The 18,382-nt window shown below is 31.0% G+C and overlaps 1 protein-coding gene across 1 annotated transcript in view; it reads right to left on the bottom strand.

Moving 5' to 3' along the window:
* Window positions 1–17,475, bottom strand: part of LOC139526504 (uncharacterized) — a 37,171-nt gene extending 19,696 nt beyond the window's left edge. Inside the window, exons 1-8 of the mRNA XM_071321657.1 lie at window positions 17,375–17,475; window positions 13,189–13,268; window positions 11,610–11,775; window positions 9,069–9,362; window positions 8,126–8,192; window positions 5,440–5,501; window positions 3,625–3,675; window positions 2,690–2,737 (exon numbers count right to left, since the gene is read on the bottom strand). Of these exons, the coding sequence (XP_071177758.1) occupies window positions 2,690–2,737; window positions 3,625–3,675; window positions 5,440–5,501; window positions 8,126–8,192; window positions 9,069–9,362; window positions 11,610–11,775; window positions 13,189–13,209 (709 nt within the window). The 5' untranslated portion in view covers window positions 13,210–13,268; window positions 17,375–17,475. The remainder of the gene's footprint in view (window positions 1–2,689; window positions 2,738–3,624; window positions 3,676–5,439; window positions 5,502–8,125; window positions 8,193–9,068; window positions 9,363–11,609; window positions 11,776–13,188; window positions 13,269–17,374) is intronic.
* Between the last annotated feature and the right edge of the window lie 907 nt (window positions 17,476–18,382).

Raw genomic sequence — 18,382 nt, 5'->3', positions numbered from 1 at the left:
ATTCTGATTATTTGTAATTGGTGGCAAGTGTTTTGTCGTCACTACGAAATCATTTTTGTGCATCAAGTTTAATCTAAAATAAACAAATTTAATAACTTAATCGTTTGTCTCATGGTCGTATCACTTGAAACACAATAACTATTAGACACCTCGAGGAAAAGAGTTATACTGAACAATATAATGATATATTATTTATAAAAAAAAATTAAATTATGACTCAATAAAAAAATGAACATCAAAAACCTATTAAAAAAAGGCAAAGGTCAGGGTCATTAATTATGGAATTCTGCGCATTCATTTCAGTTGATCACAAGAAAGTCGAATATCGTTGGTAATACTCGGTAGTTTGCCTGCAGACCAAACAAGCCTGTCATGTACAACAGATACAAAGTTACAAATCATTTACACAGTGGCCGTACCAGGCGTAGGGTCTGTGATTGGATTCTAACTTTTTTTTGGAGACAACAATTGTTTTGTTTTCTTTTATTCTGAAACCCTTCTTTTTGAAATTTCTGGTTCCGCCCCTGTTACTTACCACTTTAGAACCACGGTTTTGCTATATATCCAAGTGTGTTGTAGTCTGGATAATTTGCAAAACCCTTCCCTTTTCACGAATGTGACCTACCGAAGGAGACAATTTTGCGGATTTGCAATAAGATAAGCAACACGACGGATGTTACATGTGGAGCAGGATCTGTTTACCCTTCCGAAGTACCTGAGATCACCCCAGTTTTTAGTGGGGTTCGTGTTGGTTAGTCATTAGTTTTCTATGTTGTGTCTTGTGTACTATTATTTGTTTGTTTGCCCTTTTGTTTTCAGCCGTGTCGTTGTCAGTTTATTTTCAATCTATGAGGTTGACTGTCCCTCTGGTATCTTTCGGCCCTCTGTATCATGAAGCAGATATAGTCTTATATATACCCAAATTGAAATGACAGAAATTTCAAACAAATCAAATATGATGCTTCATTCAGCTTTTATATGTCGCTTTTGCCTATAATTTGGCTCCAATATTTTAGGCAATGTAACAGGAAAAAATATCCTCTTTCCGAAAACCCTACTCGGCATAGTACACCTGTTATGGTAATGTATTGTTTTGATTGACAGCTAAGCCAGTATAACATTGCCTGTGACAGTTTCTTAAGTTTATACTCTGACAATCCCAAAGGGTCAAATAATCATAGCATCAAGTCACGCGTCTTTGAAATAAATGGTTGAGATAGTATAACCCATTTTGTATCATTTGATACCGTTTCTCGCCTTGGATAACATGAATGTCACTTTGGATTTTTTTTGTCGAAACGCCGGCCTTTCTTTTCCTGTGACAGCTATCTTTTTTTTGGAGTAATAACCTTTCACCAGAGATGCTTCGAAGGACAATAGTAACACAATACTATCTTCAACAGCGTTGTCGGTCCGTATATCCGTCCGTTCGTAAATCCCCTGTTGACACTCTTGAATATGCATCCTTCAAGGGATTCTAAACATGACAAATTTATCACACCGCGATATGTTTTTTTTTTCACTTGCCATAATGAAGTTTACAGGTAGATTGTGAGACACACGACTCTGATCATTCATTGAAAAAATACACAAAAAACTTATGTTAGGTATTCTTATAAATATCATCAAGAGCGATTACTCATATAAATGACAATCAAAGAAAATAACACCCGAATCGATCTGATGATCAAATAATCCGGGTTTTATGATATGCCTAAATATTAGAAAAACACTCTAACCTACACATATACATTTATCGTAATAAATGAACTTGTACAAGGTCCTTGATCTTGGATCAACTTTATCCTTTTTTTTTTTTAAATGTTCAAAAACTTATCCTCTCGTATACTCTCTGAAAGCTACTTGCCATATATTCACAAACTACATATAATTAGTTGAAAGGAACCCTTTGTATATAAAAATAGGACAAATTGTTAACTGTATAGCATTCAAAATATACCTATGTCCCCTGCGAATAAGGTTGGCTTTTTCATGTATTCAGATATTAGACAAGTGTAAACTCTCGCTCGTGGAATACGCTACTTTAAATAGATTTGATCTAAATGGAAAAAGGAAGACAAACACTATTTTACAACGACCAAGTTAAGGTGTATTACGTACGTCAAAATCTATGATTTTTGTTTAATTTACAAGTTAAATGGTCAACAGGAGATAACAATGTACATTTTTTTTTTTAAATGTTACGTATTACGTCCGTCAAAAACCTAAAAATCTCTATTATGTAAAATCGTCTTTCTATTACAGACATATTAATCTTTGCATAATGTATCAATTTGGGAATAGCAATGGAACCAGTTAGAAGCTTTGAGCGTGCATTACATAGTTGAAGATTCAATATACTTAACCACTTTGGGAATTACGCCATAATCAAGCTTTGCTTTGGAACTGAAAATTTGGCTCACAGAAATGACAAAATTCCCAATGACAGCATGTAAAAACATTATTCAACATAGTAAGATTGGAACCAACGTGCTGGATTATGATATTCGGCTCATACAATACATGTTATAAATCCTTCTGAAAGTTACAATGAAGTTTTGCCTGGACAATACGTAACATACCAACACCTGAAAATGCATTTGGACCTTATAATTGAAAGCATTCTCTAAATAAATGTGCAATTGCATGTACCTAAGTTTATTATAGTAATGATAACATATGCTCTTACCTAAGACATAACACTTCAAAGCTGTACTGACAATAATGACAATAGTAACTGGAATTTGAAATGGTTATTAAATATAAGTATTATATATATTTCTGATCTAAAGTACCTTTACTATTAACTCATTAGAAAAACTTTACATATGTGTTACCTATTTTAAACAGAATTAAAAAAAATATACTTATAAGGTCTATAAAATCTGACAATAATGTGTATTGACACATTTTAGAAATATGTTTGTGTGGTTTCAACAGAAATGCATTTTAAAACATCACAGTATTTTTTAGGCACGAATGAATGTGGTATGCAGTTAATGTTTTTAGCACAAAAGAATTTATGTAATACTAAGGCTTTTCTACATCAGGAATAGATTACCTGAGCTGTATTTGGCATATTTTTATGAATTTTGTCCTCAATACTCTTCAACTTCTTATTTAATTGGTCTTTTTAACTTTTTTGGGATTCAAGTGTCACTGATGAGTCTTTTGTATACTAAAACGCGCGTCTTGCGTAATGACTAAATTTAATCCTGGTACCTATGATGACTTTTTTTACAACCACTGGGTCGATGCCACTTCTAGTGGAATTATAATTCTCCGAGGGTATCACTAGCCTAGTAGTCAGCGCTTCTGTGCTGACATAAATTATCATTGATATGGTCATATCTATAAATTAACTGTTTACAAAACTTTTGATTTTTTGTAATACTCAGGCTGTTCTACCTCAGGAATATGTTACTTTAGCTGTATTTGGCAAAATGTTTAAATTTTGGTCCTCAGTGCTCTTTAACTTCGTATTTTATTTACTCTTTTTAACTTTTTGGCATCAAGCGTCACTGATGAGTATTTTGTAGACGAAACAAGCGTGTGGCGTAAATACTAAATTTAATCCTGGTATTAATGATCTGTTTAATGATATGCAATATACTATCTACTCACCCGCAATTATGAAAATAATGATATATGAAACATATTGTGCATAGGAGACTCCTGAAAGTACAATGTATTGAAATATTTCATTTTGATAAATTAGCATTTCATTTGTAAAATGAGATTAGTGATGTTAACACTATTTATTAGATTCATCATGTTCATGAAGAATATTTTTTTGTTATTCATAGTTACAATTCTTGAGTTATAATGAATCACATGGTATGACTAACGGTTATAATGCATGCTTCCTCACTGAACAATGCAATCAATGCAACATTCAGCTACATAAAGGACATTGTTACACTACTTGCTACAAGGGTAGATAACTCCGTTCAATTTCATTAAATATTCATTGCACTATTTGTAAGCCACTAAGAAACTACCTGCTTTATTAATGAGCTTGCATCCTTATTTGTTTCAAGCAACTGACGAAAATCAAGAAATATGAACAGAAATGTGGATTTTTTATATAATCTAGCTAGATATTTAGTTATAATTAGCATCACAACATCACAAGAAAAGCAAATGCGCATACATGAAAATATATAGTGTCTGCCGTCTATTGTTGTCATTTATGCATTCTTTTCGGATTAAAAGAAGTTATTTACACTTAAATATTCTATTATTCGCCTATTTCAGTTCATATTAAGTTGTAATTTTATTTAATTTTTTTGTGTGTTTTGTACTTTCTAAATTTGCTTTTGAAACAATCTTTCTTCAATCGAAAACGCCAGTTTTTGAGAAAATATCCAAATTGGTATCATAGAATTAATTCCGACAACATCAAACACATATCATCAATGCAGTAAAATGAATAAAAACAGTAATCGATCCGTGTAATGTAGGCTTTCGCGCATGCTCAGTCGACGTACTGCCCACAAAATCGAAGTGAACGTACAAAAATAAGGAATAAACCCTCCTCAAACACGGGGAGAAATATCATAAATTGCCCCTCCTATATTACTTGCTTAAAAACAAGAATACCTTAGATCAGAAACTTGATGGCGTAAATATCATGACCTAAAATAACTTTCCTAATATAAAATGTGTAACTCATTTTGATCCCTTTAGTTAATGTCAACGCATTTTACATAGCTCATACGGTTTTTGAGTTAAAAGGGTAAAAAACTACTAAAAAATCACACTTTGCCACACTTTTCTTAGGGTATTCAATACATTTATTGTCCAACCAAGATAAATAGGGTCTTTTGCATTATGTTCCTCATTTTCATCTCTTTAAAGAAATAGAAGTAAATGTATTTAAAATTGTGTTCAAATCCTTACTGTGCCCTCCTTATAACTATGCCCACACTCTTTGTTTTAACACTTGCCGATTTGTACCGGGATGTGGCAGGCATCTTCTTGTATATGTAAAATTAGAGAGAAAAACTAGGTTGAAACCATTGAGATAACAAATTGAAAACTCCATTTGTTCCTAAATTAAAATTAAACTTAATAACTTAAATATCAAAATTAATCAATACGAAAAAATCAAATTTTACAAAAGCATTAAAATGGTCAAAAATAATTCTTCTCGAATCAGACCATAGATTTACAACTGGAAATTAAATAGTGAAACAAATGTTGTGAACGAATCATGTCATGTAGTGATATGTGCATGCTACATCGGAGGACAAGCATTATATTGGTTAATGTCTATATTGAATTGAGTGGATTGAAAACTATGTGGATGTTTTCCTATATTCATATCGGTTATCATGTACTGTCTAAATTAATGTTGATCGTCATTTTCTAATTGAAATTGTTATGCATTTGTCATAGATCTACTAATAAATATTTTATTGACAATTGTTTACTTACTCATGTCACTGTGTTTTTTACTTTCTATGAACTGATCTGTTAAGTTTTCTTTGTTGTGCAATCTGAAAAGGGTAACAACAAAATACATTCCAAATATACAAAGAATAAAAGTCGCTATGGACGCCATGGTACAGTGACACAATATTGTCTCTATTATTAAAATTTCAATTTTTGATGAAGGGTAAGGATAAAATGTGAAAAAGAAACATCGATAAACATATATAATGATGTTTTAGAATATCTAAGTATTAAGCTCAGGTACAAATGCTTATATATTCTAAGAGTGTAAATACCATCAATTAATATACTTTATTCGACTATATGTATGATTTTAGATGTGTTTATATAATACCATGGTCTCTTGTGTTGTAATTGACACGGAACATGCAAAAACACGTAATAAACGAGTGTCTACTTAAATAACTGATAATTTTGTTATTTTTATTCATTTTACTGCATTGATGATATGTGTTTGATGTTTTTGGAATTAATTCGACGATACCAAATAAAGATTAAAATCCTCAATTAAGATTTGAGTTTTCAGTTTTAAATTTATTTATTTATATTGGATTGAGAAACAAGTTATCAGGTTATTGCAACTTATATTAATCCCTTTCCACTTTGCGGGTGCAAGTGCTGCCTTGTTAGTTGCCGATATAGCATAACGAATCAGTTTCTTAACTGCAGAGCAATATGTCTTTGCGATCTTAAATCTTAAGAAGCAAGAAATTCTTCAAAGTTGAACATTAAACGGTTTATAATTTGTGTCATATTTACTATCGTAAATTTTTTTTTTTTTGAAAGATCTGGCTTATTCATGTTATTTTCTCTATTGATTTAATTAAGGTCTGAATATCATCTGAACAAAAAATAATTAAGTCCAGATATGTCTTTCAGTCAATTTTCCGAATTTTCCACTGATGCAGGTAAGACACAACTACTGAACAGTTTTAAGCGATTTGCCTGAACAGAATATTGTTCCGTCTTTAACTAGCATTCTCATCGAAATGGACGATCTGTTGAAAACCGATTTTCTAGTATATGGAAATTACCGAAAAAGAAGTTGGAGATCCATAACATGTCGATGTTACCTTTCTTTTTGCGATTAAATATTTGATTTTTATTACCATGTTTTATATGCGGAAACAGATTTACGATATATAATATTACAAACTCAATTAATAAACAGCTTTCGCCTAAAAATATACAAGCAAAATGTGTAGTCATTACTGGACACTATGTTGTTAGATGCACACATCAATGTTATTGGCAGGTATAAAAGTTAGATTTGTTCTGTCTTTCTGCAAATTTTCAATTTGACGTTAAGCAAGAATCAATAAATCAATCTACTAATTTTCAGACATATCAACTTTCGTTAGGTCATTGTACATTGTACGTTTTTTACCATCAATAATTATTATGAATTCATATTGGTCATTATTGAAAAAAAGGTGAATTGAATATGTTTGATTTTAACTTATTTTCAATTTGAAACAAACAAATGTATTCAAGCAATTACATACTTGAAACAGTGTTTCGGTAATAACTTGCCGTACCTTACTCAGTAAAGTGTAGTGTGGATATTTTTGTATACTCTGAATGGTAAAAGGTACCAACAAACATTTAATGCAAGACCTCATGCATTCAACAGGTTTTCATATCTAAATAAATTGCTTACCTGAGCGAAGCTGAATACGACCCCAAAGGTCCAATCCTGAACAGTTTGGGCAAAAATGGATACAATATTCGCGCTTGATACATGTCTGAATTTGAATTGTAATTAAATACTTGACACATAATAGGTTTCTGACACAGTATAAGTGTAGTCAAAGAACGTATAATTGGTTATATAATTTTGAATTTATATTCAATATTTTGCGTTTGTGCAATACACTATGCTGTTGCGTATTGAACTCCTAACCCCGGCTCTTTTTTTTAACAAAACAAATTAAATGTTTGATGAAATTTTCTTTTTAATTTCTGAAATTTGAAATGAGAAAAAATGTTCCCCTCCGACAATTTCTTATATTATCATAAAAGTCTTAAAATAGAAAATGACATACATAACCAAAGCTTAAATTGATATTAATTAATAGTGACTTCTAAAGATAAATTAACAGCTAATCACCTAGAGACAATACATTATTTTCTTATACATAATTTACAACCGGTGTAAGGGAGGTAATCTAAAACATACACAACAATGTTCTTTAAATATGTTTGGATTACCTCCTTTACACTGCTTTAAATTTGTATTAATTGTCCATTCACCAGGAAACCCTTGTTTTCCCCGTTTTTTGTCCTTAATTCCTAAATGGTTTGAGCCATAACCCCCCCCCCCCAATTTAGTCCTAACCAACCTTTGTGGTATGTACACTTGTAGTATAATTTCAGAGAGATTCATTCACTAAAATACAAGTTATTGTCTGGAAACTACAGAAATGCTTATTTGGGCCTTGTTTAGCCCCTTATTCCTAAACTGTTGGGACCATAACCCCAAAAATCAATCCCAACCTTCCTTTTGTGGTTATTTTCATAGATTTCTAGTCACCTATACTAAAGTTGTTGTCCGGAAACCCACTGTTTTCGGACGACGAGGACGATGACGACGTGATACCAATATACGACCACAAAAAATGTTGGCGGTCGTATAAAAATCATATTGTCTTGTAATAATGTAACTTACACTTGTTGGTGTATTTCCTGACATGTTTTCTTCGCTTTTATATCTCCATCGGTGATGCATTGATAATCTGTAGGAAAAATACCAAGTAATGAAGTTGATCAATTCATTCATTCTTCACATGAAATGTGTATTTCTATGTTTTATTTGTTTTTTCCTCTTGTTAATGTACAGTGATTTTCCTTTAATGAGTACCATTCTCGCAATTAGTTAGATGTAGCCATATGTGACGATAATTTTGATTTCAATTAATGTGGTCTGTGGTCTGTTGAGACTCGTTACATTAAATAAGCAACAACTTTTCGTCAAAGAAGGTGAATTCAGCTTTGCTACAACATAATCTCCATTTCTAGTTAGCAATATGGTTGTATTCTTTAATATAGAGTATATATGTATATCTTGTATTTGAAACAATGTTCCCGAGATTATGTATCCAAACTGTATTTCTTTGTCTATATACTCATCCTATATACATGATATACTAGCATAAAAAACATTACATCATGTTTTATCAATTTTCGAACACTTTGTTCATAGATTAATTAACTTGTGTCTAAACATTCAAAAGTAATGTTATCAATTTTGGTCGTCTGACTTTATCTTTTGGAAATACTATAACGTCATTTTCCAAAATTGACGTTTATTGTAATAATTTGAAGCTCAAACATTGTGTCGTCTAAACCAGTAGAAAAACAATTAATCTGAAAACGATTAAATTCAAAGCTCAAACACAACAAACGAACGGACAACGCTTGGTAATAAAAAAAAATACATAAAAGGTGACACGTTATCCTTTAACATGAAACGTTTGAATTGTTTATAGCAACAATTATGTCAATTGCAAATTACACCGTAAAGTTAATTTCAATTGTTGCAGTACGTGTCATAAATAAAGATAAGACATATATGTTTTTCGTCTTTCTCACTCGCTCATTGAAAAACTCACCAGATGACAGATTTGGACATTTAACTCTGAAACACGAGCAATCTTCCGTTGATGGTTTACAGAAACAAGTGTTCTTTGGTCTTGAAACAAACGTATATCCCTTCGTGTAGTCACAGTGACAGGTTATATCTTTGCTAGAAGACTCATTACTGTATACAACTTGTCCCTCTCCAGCACACTTTGATTTTCTAAGGATACATTCACTGTTTCCATGGGTGGTGAACACAATAGGTTGATATCTATCAGCATTACATATTGCTAGATTGAACAACGGTTGGAACACTAGCTTACTTCCTTAAAGTAGAACACCTACTTTATATATTGTTGGTTATGTACTATCGAAGACTTCTGTGCATTTTTTTTAATTATATGTAAAAGGTTGTTATATTTAATTAAGTTTATTTTTATGTACACATTTCAATGATACAAACAAAAAGGACATTAGTTGATCGTTGTCATACGAAGCTTAGGATTAAGAAAACAACATGAACTGCTGATACTTTAAATCATGCTTTTAGTAACTTATGCATATTTTGTTTTGGCAAAGAAAACCCCTAACATTTTATAGGATAACCAAAGTATTGTTTTTGTTAAAATTTTGTTTCAGATCCGAAATAAATTTGAAAACATTTATCATAACTATAACAATCTATCTATTTGAAAAACAAATCAAATCTATAAATAGATAAGGCATATATTCAACAGAGACTTAATAACAATTTATAACAAAATACTATGGCGAACATTTGTAGTCCGAAAATAGGGCCTGCTTTACACACACGTTAAGAAATCCAAAAAGTCTACAATATGGTAAAACTATAGTTCTTTTTATCTACTTATACATGTTATACAAGTATTATAACGTTGCTATCGTATACGTAATTAGTATTTGAAATTTGTATTTGAAACTAGAAACATACTTGAATGAGTAGGTTATATAGGGAATATACTAACACATTTATATCATAAATCGTATAACGTTAATATTGGTTATACTACACGATGGAGATCAGAATATACACTGCATACCATTTTTATATCAGGATGTGAGCTTATAAAACTGGGGAGCAAGCACAGCCTTCTTCGACTTCTTTCAAATTAAGAGAAATAAGATGCTGGAAATGACCTTCACATACTTCATTCTTCCGCTGTTGGTATAATGCCACTTTCAGTCAACACAATATGAATTTCCTCTTTACTTACAAAGTCATGATAAAAAGGTGAACATTCTACATCAGAATGGTATCTATGAAATATGGCAAACCATGCTTTGAAATTCTTAATCATTAGATAATCTAGGGTCTGTAGGGTTAACTTGTGGTTACCATAATTGTCATTGTAACAATTGTTATTGTTTGTGCAGAAGACAGGAGAGTATTAAGGTATGGGAGGGAATGAGCTTGAGTATATCTGTTTTAAGCTGTTATCTTTATTTCTCCTACTATCGGAGAACCTATTTGATGATTGCAAAACAGACAAACTAAATATAAAGATATATAACAGGCAAGATTTTAAATAAGAAAACAAAACTAGAAACTGCTATTTTAAAAAAATTATTATAAAATTTTGCTTGACTATATAACAATTTTATGATGAAAAATCACCATAAATGTTACCATACCAACAGTAATATGGGAAAATAACAGCAAATTGTCATTAAAATAGTTGCAAACATATTGAGATACAAAATTTAATGCTAAAAAGAAGTAAATAATTGGCCTGCAACAGACAAGTATGATTTTGTCATAGCACCCTTTTCATCAATTGTTGCTAAGGTAACCACTTTTAAATGAAAATATCTTTTTTACCAAATAGTTATCAAAAGTACCAGGATTATAATTTTATACGCCAGACCCGCGTTTCGTCTACATAAGTATACCATCTCCAATTTTTTTACACATTTTAAAAAAAGGGGTAAAAGTTAATGGGGAGCTATACTATACTTTTCTTGATGCCTGCATTTTTGCTTGAAATAATTTTAAAAATTGTTATTAACCTCAATTTTCAAAATCCTGATTTTTTGCTATTTTTGTCCATTTTTTTTACATATTTTAAAAACTGATTTTATTGATATTCCATCAAAAGGAGAAACCTTAAATATGTATTTTTTTTAAATCCAAGTTGAATTTTGAAAATATTACCGAACTATCATATACAAAACGCATGAAGTCGGTCCACTTTTGACATTGTAGATCATCCTTTTGCAGCAGATATTATGAATGTGTGGTTACCATAGCAACCACATACTAGAAAACCAAAACAAGACCATTTTCAATGTTAGTATATGCAATTGAGGCTACATACAAAATTTCATCAAATTTGGTGACATGCAATTTCCATGTCACTTTGATGCTCACAGAGAATTGCTCTTAAAGACTGAATTAAATTAAGGAATTTAAATAGTTAATGGGCTATTACAACAACTGTATTCGAATATAATACGTGCAATTAATTAAGAACTAGTTAGTTACATAAAGTAACTGTCCTGTTTCAATTAAATCAAGATTTAAATTTAAGAAACGTGTTTACAAATAGATTTACCTATACTACTTCGATCTGAACCTAAACAACTCTCCTCGTATTCTCCTTCAAGTAAATGGAACAAACAAACATATTTGGATTCCGAATAACACGAAATGTTTGCTCTCAATCTCCATTCTGCTTTTGCTGGACATTTGAGGTCGTATCCAGTTACTGTTCCAATTATCTGCAAAAAAAATATCAATTAATGATTTCCTCCACTTCAAATCATGTGAGCAGAAAAGTTTTACTTATTTAATCATACAGCATGTGTCTTTTTCACAATTATTTGAAAAACAAGTCTGGTATACTATTTTATTTGTTTAAGCTATTTTTGTATGATTTTGCACTGAGAAAACATTTTAATGCAGTAAATTCAAATGCTAGGTGTCTTATTCAAAGTTAAATTCAAGGTCTGTTCGTAGACGTATATAATGCCTACTATTCACTGTAAATTGTACTTATCTGGCATTTATTTATCAACGATGGAATGTTTCCACAAACGGGTATTAGTTTACCTATATAGGTCCTAAATTTCATATATAGACTGTGATATTTTGTGTCATAGATCAAATTTGTTTACATTGTGTCATAGGTAGAATTATTCGTTTAACGTATATTCATTTGTTTTTATTATGCTTCACGTTAAAGTGCCATATTGTGATTGGCTCATACAAGGCTGTTAATGTACTCTAACACATGACTGAGTAGTTGAACATTTTTTGGGATGTCACCCTCTCGTGCAGACAAATCACATATCGACCATTCAAAGGACACTGAATTGTATTTACATAAAGTTATTAAAGACAATGCTCAGGTTCTACATGTTTAGCTCATTTTGTATTATTTGACTGTCAAAATAAAAGAAATAACACATTTTGCTTCACTACTGTTGATATTTCTAATACCCGCGGTTGACAATGTTATTTCGGGTAACAATCTGATATATCACACTCTCAGCTATGTGTAATTTATTGTAATGTTATAATATGTCTTTTGATTCTATTAAAACGTTTAAATGTGTTCAGTGGTTGTCATTTGTTGCTGTGGTAAATATGTGTTACTCGTTTTATATAAATTAGACCGTTTGAATGGTTTTATACATGTCATTTTGGCTTACTGTTCGATGAGAGCAAGTCTCCGTGTTGCAGACCGTGTTTTGACCTATAATGATTAACTTTTACAAATTGTTTCTTGGATGGAGTGTTGTCTCATTGACACTCATACCATATCTTCTTATACATATGATATTCACACTGTCAGAATTTACGCTTGCTGTGTTTGAATATTGTACCTAATGCATGTATTATATCATTACCCTCTAAAATGAATTGCGGGAATTAAAAATATCCAATGTACTTGTAACAATGATATGAATATTGTTGTCTGACTTCCGCTGGCTATGACAAACTTGAAAATTTCCTACTAGTAAATATGGTTTGTTTTATCAAGTGATACTACAACTAAGTTAAAGTCATAATTTTAATCGGATAATATAAGTTGATATATATTTTTGATTTTTCATACAGTCAATGGATTGCAACGTCAAAAAGTTTAATTGTTGATGTAACTTATGGAATAACTTTGATCAAACATTTACCAAGATCAGAAGGATAACCATTTTGCCTCATCATATGTCAATGTACCATTATTTTACTGTTCTCTGTCAAATCTGAACATCTGTATAGGAAAAAAAACTAAGTTAATATACATTATATACAAAATAGTCGGGATCACTTGCATCATCATCACATTAGGTATGTCAATCGTTTATTTGAGATCCAAATAAAAAAGCATCAGTATAATTTAAATGTCTTTTGTCGTTTATATTTTTTTCATTGCGATAAAAACATTATTGAGTACATTTTATTAGAAACAAAGATTTTCCAATCAATGAAACTTCAACTGGACCAGTTTTGATTATATGAAGAACCGTAGTGTATAGTCTGTAAGATAACGTACGTCTTTCATGTCGACGTCATCGCTTCAAAATATTGAAACAATTGCATTTGAATGTCTTGTTGGAGACGTGTTAAGGAAATATGTGTTAGATGAGTGGCAATTATTTAGATATATGTTTTTTTTTTTTTGTATTTGTTAACATAAATACGTTTTTTTGCTTTTTTTAGCCATGGCGTTGTCAGATTATTTTCGATCTATGAGTTTGGCTGTCCCTCTGGTATCTGTCGCCCCTCTTTTAAAGAAATACGGTTAAACAAAACTGATTTTACAAAATGTTGTATCGCTAATCTGTGTTTTGATACAGTTCAGAACAAACTCACAACAACAAAGATCATTCGTGCCAATTTATCAGGGATGCACTGTAGAAAATGCAGGTTGACAGGCGTTTTTATTTTTCTATTAAAGTCTGCTTAAACATTGGTTTGGCCACACTTAAATTTCAAAATTGCATTCTTAATTTGAATTGACACTTCAATATTGACATGAAATACTATTGATATAGTCATAAACATAACACAACTGTTTACAAACGTGTTTTTTTTTTTATATCTGGGAACAATTTTCAGATAGTTCCAAATGATATTTATCTTTGCACTGTTTTAGCCCTTACACTTTTTCCATTAAAACGTCACAGATGAGGATTTCATAAACGAATCGTGCAAATGGTGTAAAAAAGTAAAGCAAATTGTCCTGAACGAATTTTTCAAATATACATGTATGTTTGAATTTCGCACACTATATCCTGCACCATCAAACTTATCTTTAAAAGGATAGAATAATCCTGGTTTTGTTTTTTTCCCGAAAAGCAGACCTTTAAAACTGACAAACAAGGACTACTTGTTTCTCTTTTAGTATATTTGATTTAGAGAAGAAGGTTAGATTAATTGCTATTTTCAACGTTGCCTAGCAATGTTAATGATTTCTGCTAGATGTATATATGTTTTAAAACAGTTGCAATTACCAATTTCTATGAAAGAGTTTGTTTGTATTGCTCTATTATTATACCATTTTATTTTTAGTAATTTGTGTTGATGTTTGAACTTGATATGTTAAATTTTTAACTCTATATGCCATGGGTTATATGTAATACAACGGCACCAATAACAAAACTACCTCATAAATAAAAATACAAAACAATAGCCGTTATGAATGTCAATTAGCAATGAAAGACTATTTACCAAACTTATCACAACAATTTAGTGATTTAAGAATATAAATTTTAAAGTTATTTTAAATCAGCATTTATAGTCGAGTAGTATCATCACGAACAAAGGACTAAAATCCCACAAGTTTGGAACCCGAATGTGTTGAACGTTTTTCAGAGGCAAAAGGTTTATGGGCTAATAGCTAGAATGTAACATGTAACAAGTTAATATTGGTTGACAATGGATTCTTAAAAAATAATAGATCTACTATGCAATCATCCATAAATTACTCATTCGAAAAATGTTATTCTACAAAATATTTAGATCTATATCTTCAATCAAACTTACAATGGGATAAACATATCGATTACAGGACATCAAAAGCAATTTTGCTTTTTGGCTTTATTCGCAGAAACCTTATAATAGGCTCACCTAAAGTTTAAGCTTTATTTCACCTGCAAATGTTTTCACAGCACCACTTCAGTCACTGAATTCACATTTCAAAAATTTCCCTTCGTAAATTTTACGGACGCCAACACGAGTTGGTTGACCGTTATGGAATAACCGTTTCACAAATGATATCGGATATGTTCCTTACGTCGTAACTACAATTCCCTTCCCTTTCATGAATGTGACCTACCGAATTAGATTATTTACCGGATTAAAATTTTGTAATCACATAAGCAACACGACGGGTGCCACATGTGGAGCAGGATCTGCTTACCCTTCCGGAGCACCTGAGATCACCCCTAGTTTTTGGTGGGGTTCGTGTTGTTTATTCTTTAGTTTTCTATGTTGTGTCATGTTTACTATTGTTTTTCTGTTTGCCTTTTTCATTTTTAGCCATGGCGTTGTCAGTTTGTTTTAGATTTATGAGTTTGACTGTCCTTTTGGTATCTTTCGTCCCTCTTTCAATTGGTAACACCTAAAAATTAGACGATTAAGATACACATTTGTTTTCTTTCACTAGATAATGCATGAAATTATGGCAGTCCATGCATGTAACCTTTTGATTCCATTAGATATAATAACAAGACATAGCAATCCACAATCATTTAAAACAAATACAAACAACTCATAAACATACATTTTATTCGCGTACAACTGTACCTTTGAATAGATTGCTACAACAAATTGTTTCATTCGGTACAGTAGATTGGTTTAAGTGTGTAATACCTGAATCTCCTCTGAATTCTATTTTCTACCCTTAACTTTTATGGTTATGAATATAGTTTTATCTAAATGTAATTGTAATGTAAATTTTTAGTTTTTATCTTATCTTTTGTTTTCATCTTGCTAATTACAAATAAATTTTTATAGTCGAAGCCCTGCAAATAATCTTCAATTACTTATAAACGTTAGCCATCAACTGAAGAAGAAGAAGTAGGTTGTTACTTGGATGGAGAGTTGTCTCATTGGCACTCATACCACATCTTCCTATATCTATAAACACTAATATCATTTTGCATTTCTTTAATAAGTCTGTTAGATGTAACTAAATAATAACATGAATAAGTTGGGGTTTGTTTTGTTTTTTTTTGTATTATTAACGCGTATTTACATCTTTCAATTGACTTCTCAGTTTGTTTTATTTAATTGATTTCCCTAAACTGTTCGTCTGTTTATAGTTTGAACTATAAATGTAACAATATCATTATGTTTTTTTTTCTTTTGCATGACTATTGTTATCAATATCTCAAACTTTATTTTCCATGTATAGTTGTGTTTATTCATGTTTACACATATGATTCAAATAGATTTAGTCACAATTCTTGGCATATATGAATGTATTATGTGTAGTATCGATAAGTTTGACTTAATTATTTTCAGATTTTCATATTTTGCAGTCAGATCGTTCGTTTTTCCTAATGATTCTTAAAAAGATATTTGTATTAAATTTGTAATGAAAAAATTATGTGCTCTGTAACAATTAACTTTTCATTAACAACAAAACGATAATCACATGTGAAGATCAGGCTAAATATTTAAATGTATTTCATTTCACAACATGTACAGGTATTTTAATTGTGTGGATCTTATTTAAAATACATTTAAAACCATTTACCTTTCATGTCTAATCAAGTGGGTCCATCGTACGATTTAACAGATCTATTTTGGATTTGTTTTGTTTGAAAGATATTCATTCAGGTTAGCGTAATTTAAACAAAGAAAGAGGGTCTTGATATAGGGGTCTTTTATTTATGTCATCTTATTAATCGTTAATGTAATTTTAATTTGCTTCACTCGTTGATGGGTTTTGCCATCTTTTTTTAATTTTATTAAACACGCCATTGTATCTATTTAATGTAATTTTGTGTATTTTTGTCGGTTTTTCTCTATTCTCTTGATTTGTGGGGTCTATTTTGGAAGTGGTTTTAGAGATTTGTCCCAAAATTCATTATTCTGTTAAGTTAACCCAATCTAAAACTCAACAAAATATAGATTTTAATTTGAAAAATCAAGAAATTTGCGTTACGAACCTGTTCTGCTAGTTTACCAAAACAGTCATGAAATCATAACAAATCATGCTACATTACGCTAAATTGTGTAGTTAAATAACGTATGCATCTTAGTTTTTATATGAACGTCACATGCATCGTAAAACAAAAGAGCAACAACAATTCATAAACAGTATTGACAAATAATCAATATACTTACTATTAAATTTTGCTCATAAACGATTTCCACAACTGACTCTGAGTCCTCTCCAACTCAAAACATGTCTTATTTGGTATAATTACACGCATCGATTTTTTAAATATTTAAAACGTCCATGTATGCCACATGACTACCTAAGTTATCTCCCTTTATCATGTCTATAATGATTGTATTGTTCTAGACCAGTTACTATAAAACTAAAGCTACTACTGTTACAACTGTATCAAATGGTTTATAAAGTAAGGAAAAATAATTAGCGACAATTTTCAACAAATACTTGAAATAGAAAAACTTGTTAACGGTACATTTTCAAATCAAAAAGAGTCTCCACGAAATGACCAAATATAAATCACATTATGATACCTTGGAAATTAAATATCATAAACACCTTGGAATGCAGTTTGCTAAATCAGTTGAAATCATCCCTTCGTAAATTTTACGGACGCCATCACGAGTTGGTTGACCGTTATGGAATAACCGTTTCACAAATGATATCAGATACGTTCTTTACGTCGTAACTACAATCCCCTTCCCTTTCAGGAATGTTACTACCGAATTAGACTATTTACCGGATTTGTTATCACATAAGCAACACGACGGGTGCCACATGTGGAGCAGGATCTGCTTACCCTTCCCGAGCATCTGAGATCACCCCTAGTTTTTGATGGGGTTCTTGTTTTTTATTCTTTAGTTTTCTAAGTTGTGTCAGGTGTACTATTGTTTGTCTGTTTGTCTTTTTCATTTTTAGCCATGGCGTTGTCAGTTTATTTTTGATTTATGAGTTTGACTGTCCCTTTGGTATCTTTTGTCCCTCTTTTGCAACATTTTCAAATCAAAAAGAGTCTCCACGAAATGACCAAATATAAATAATATTATGATACCTTGGAAATTAAATATCATAAACACTTTGGAATGCAGTTTGCTAATAATTAGCAATTTAGAATGCCTACTGCTATTTTTGTTGGGTATTTTTTAATCTGGTAATTAATTTCAACGGAGTGTTTTATACAACGGGTATACTTGACTATA

This window comes from Mytilus edulis, chromosome 6 (genome assembly GCF_963676685.1).
Source record: "Mytilus edulis chromosome 6, xbMytEdul2.2, whole genome shotgun sequence".
Taxonomy (NCBI): Eukaryota; Metazoa; Mollusca; class Bivalvia; order Mytilida; family Mytilidae; genus Mytilus; species Mytilus edulis.
The sequence above is the reverse complement of the archived record's forward strand: the minus strand, read 5'-3'. Positions and strand labels throughout refer to the sequence as shown.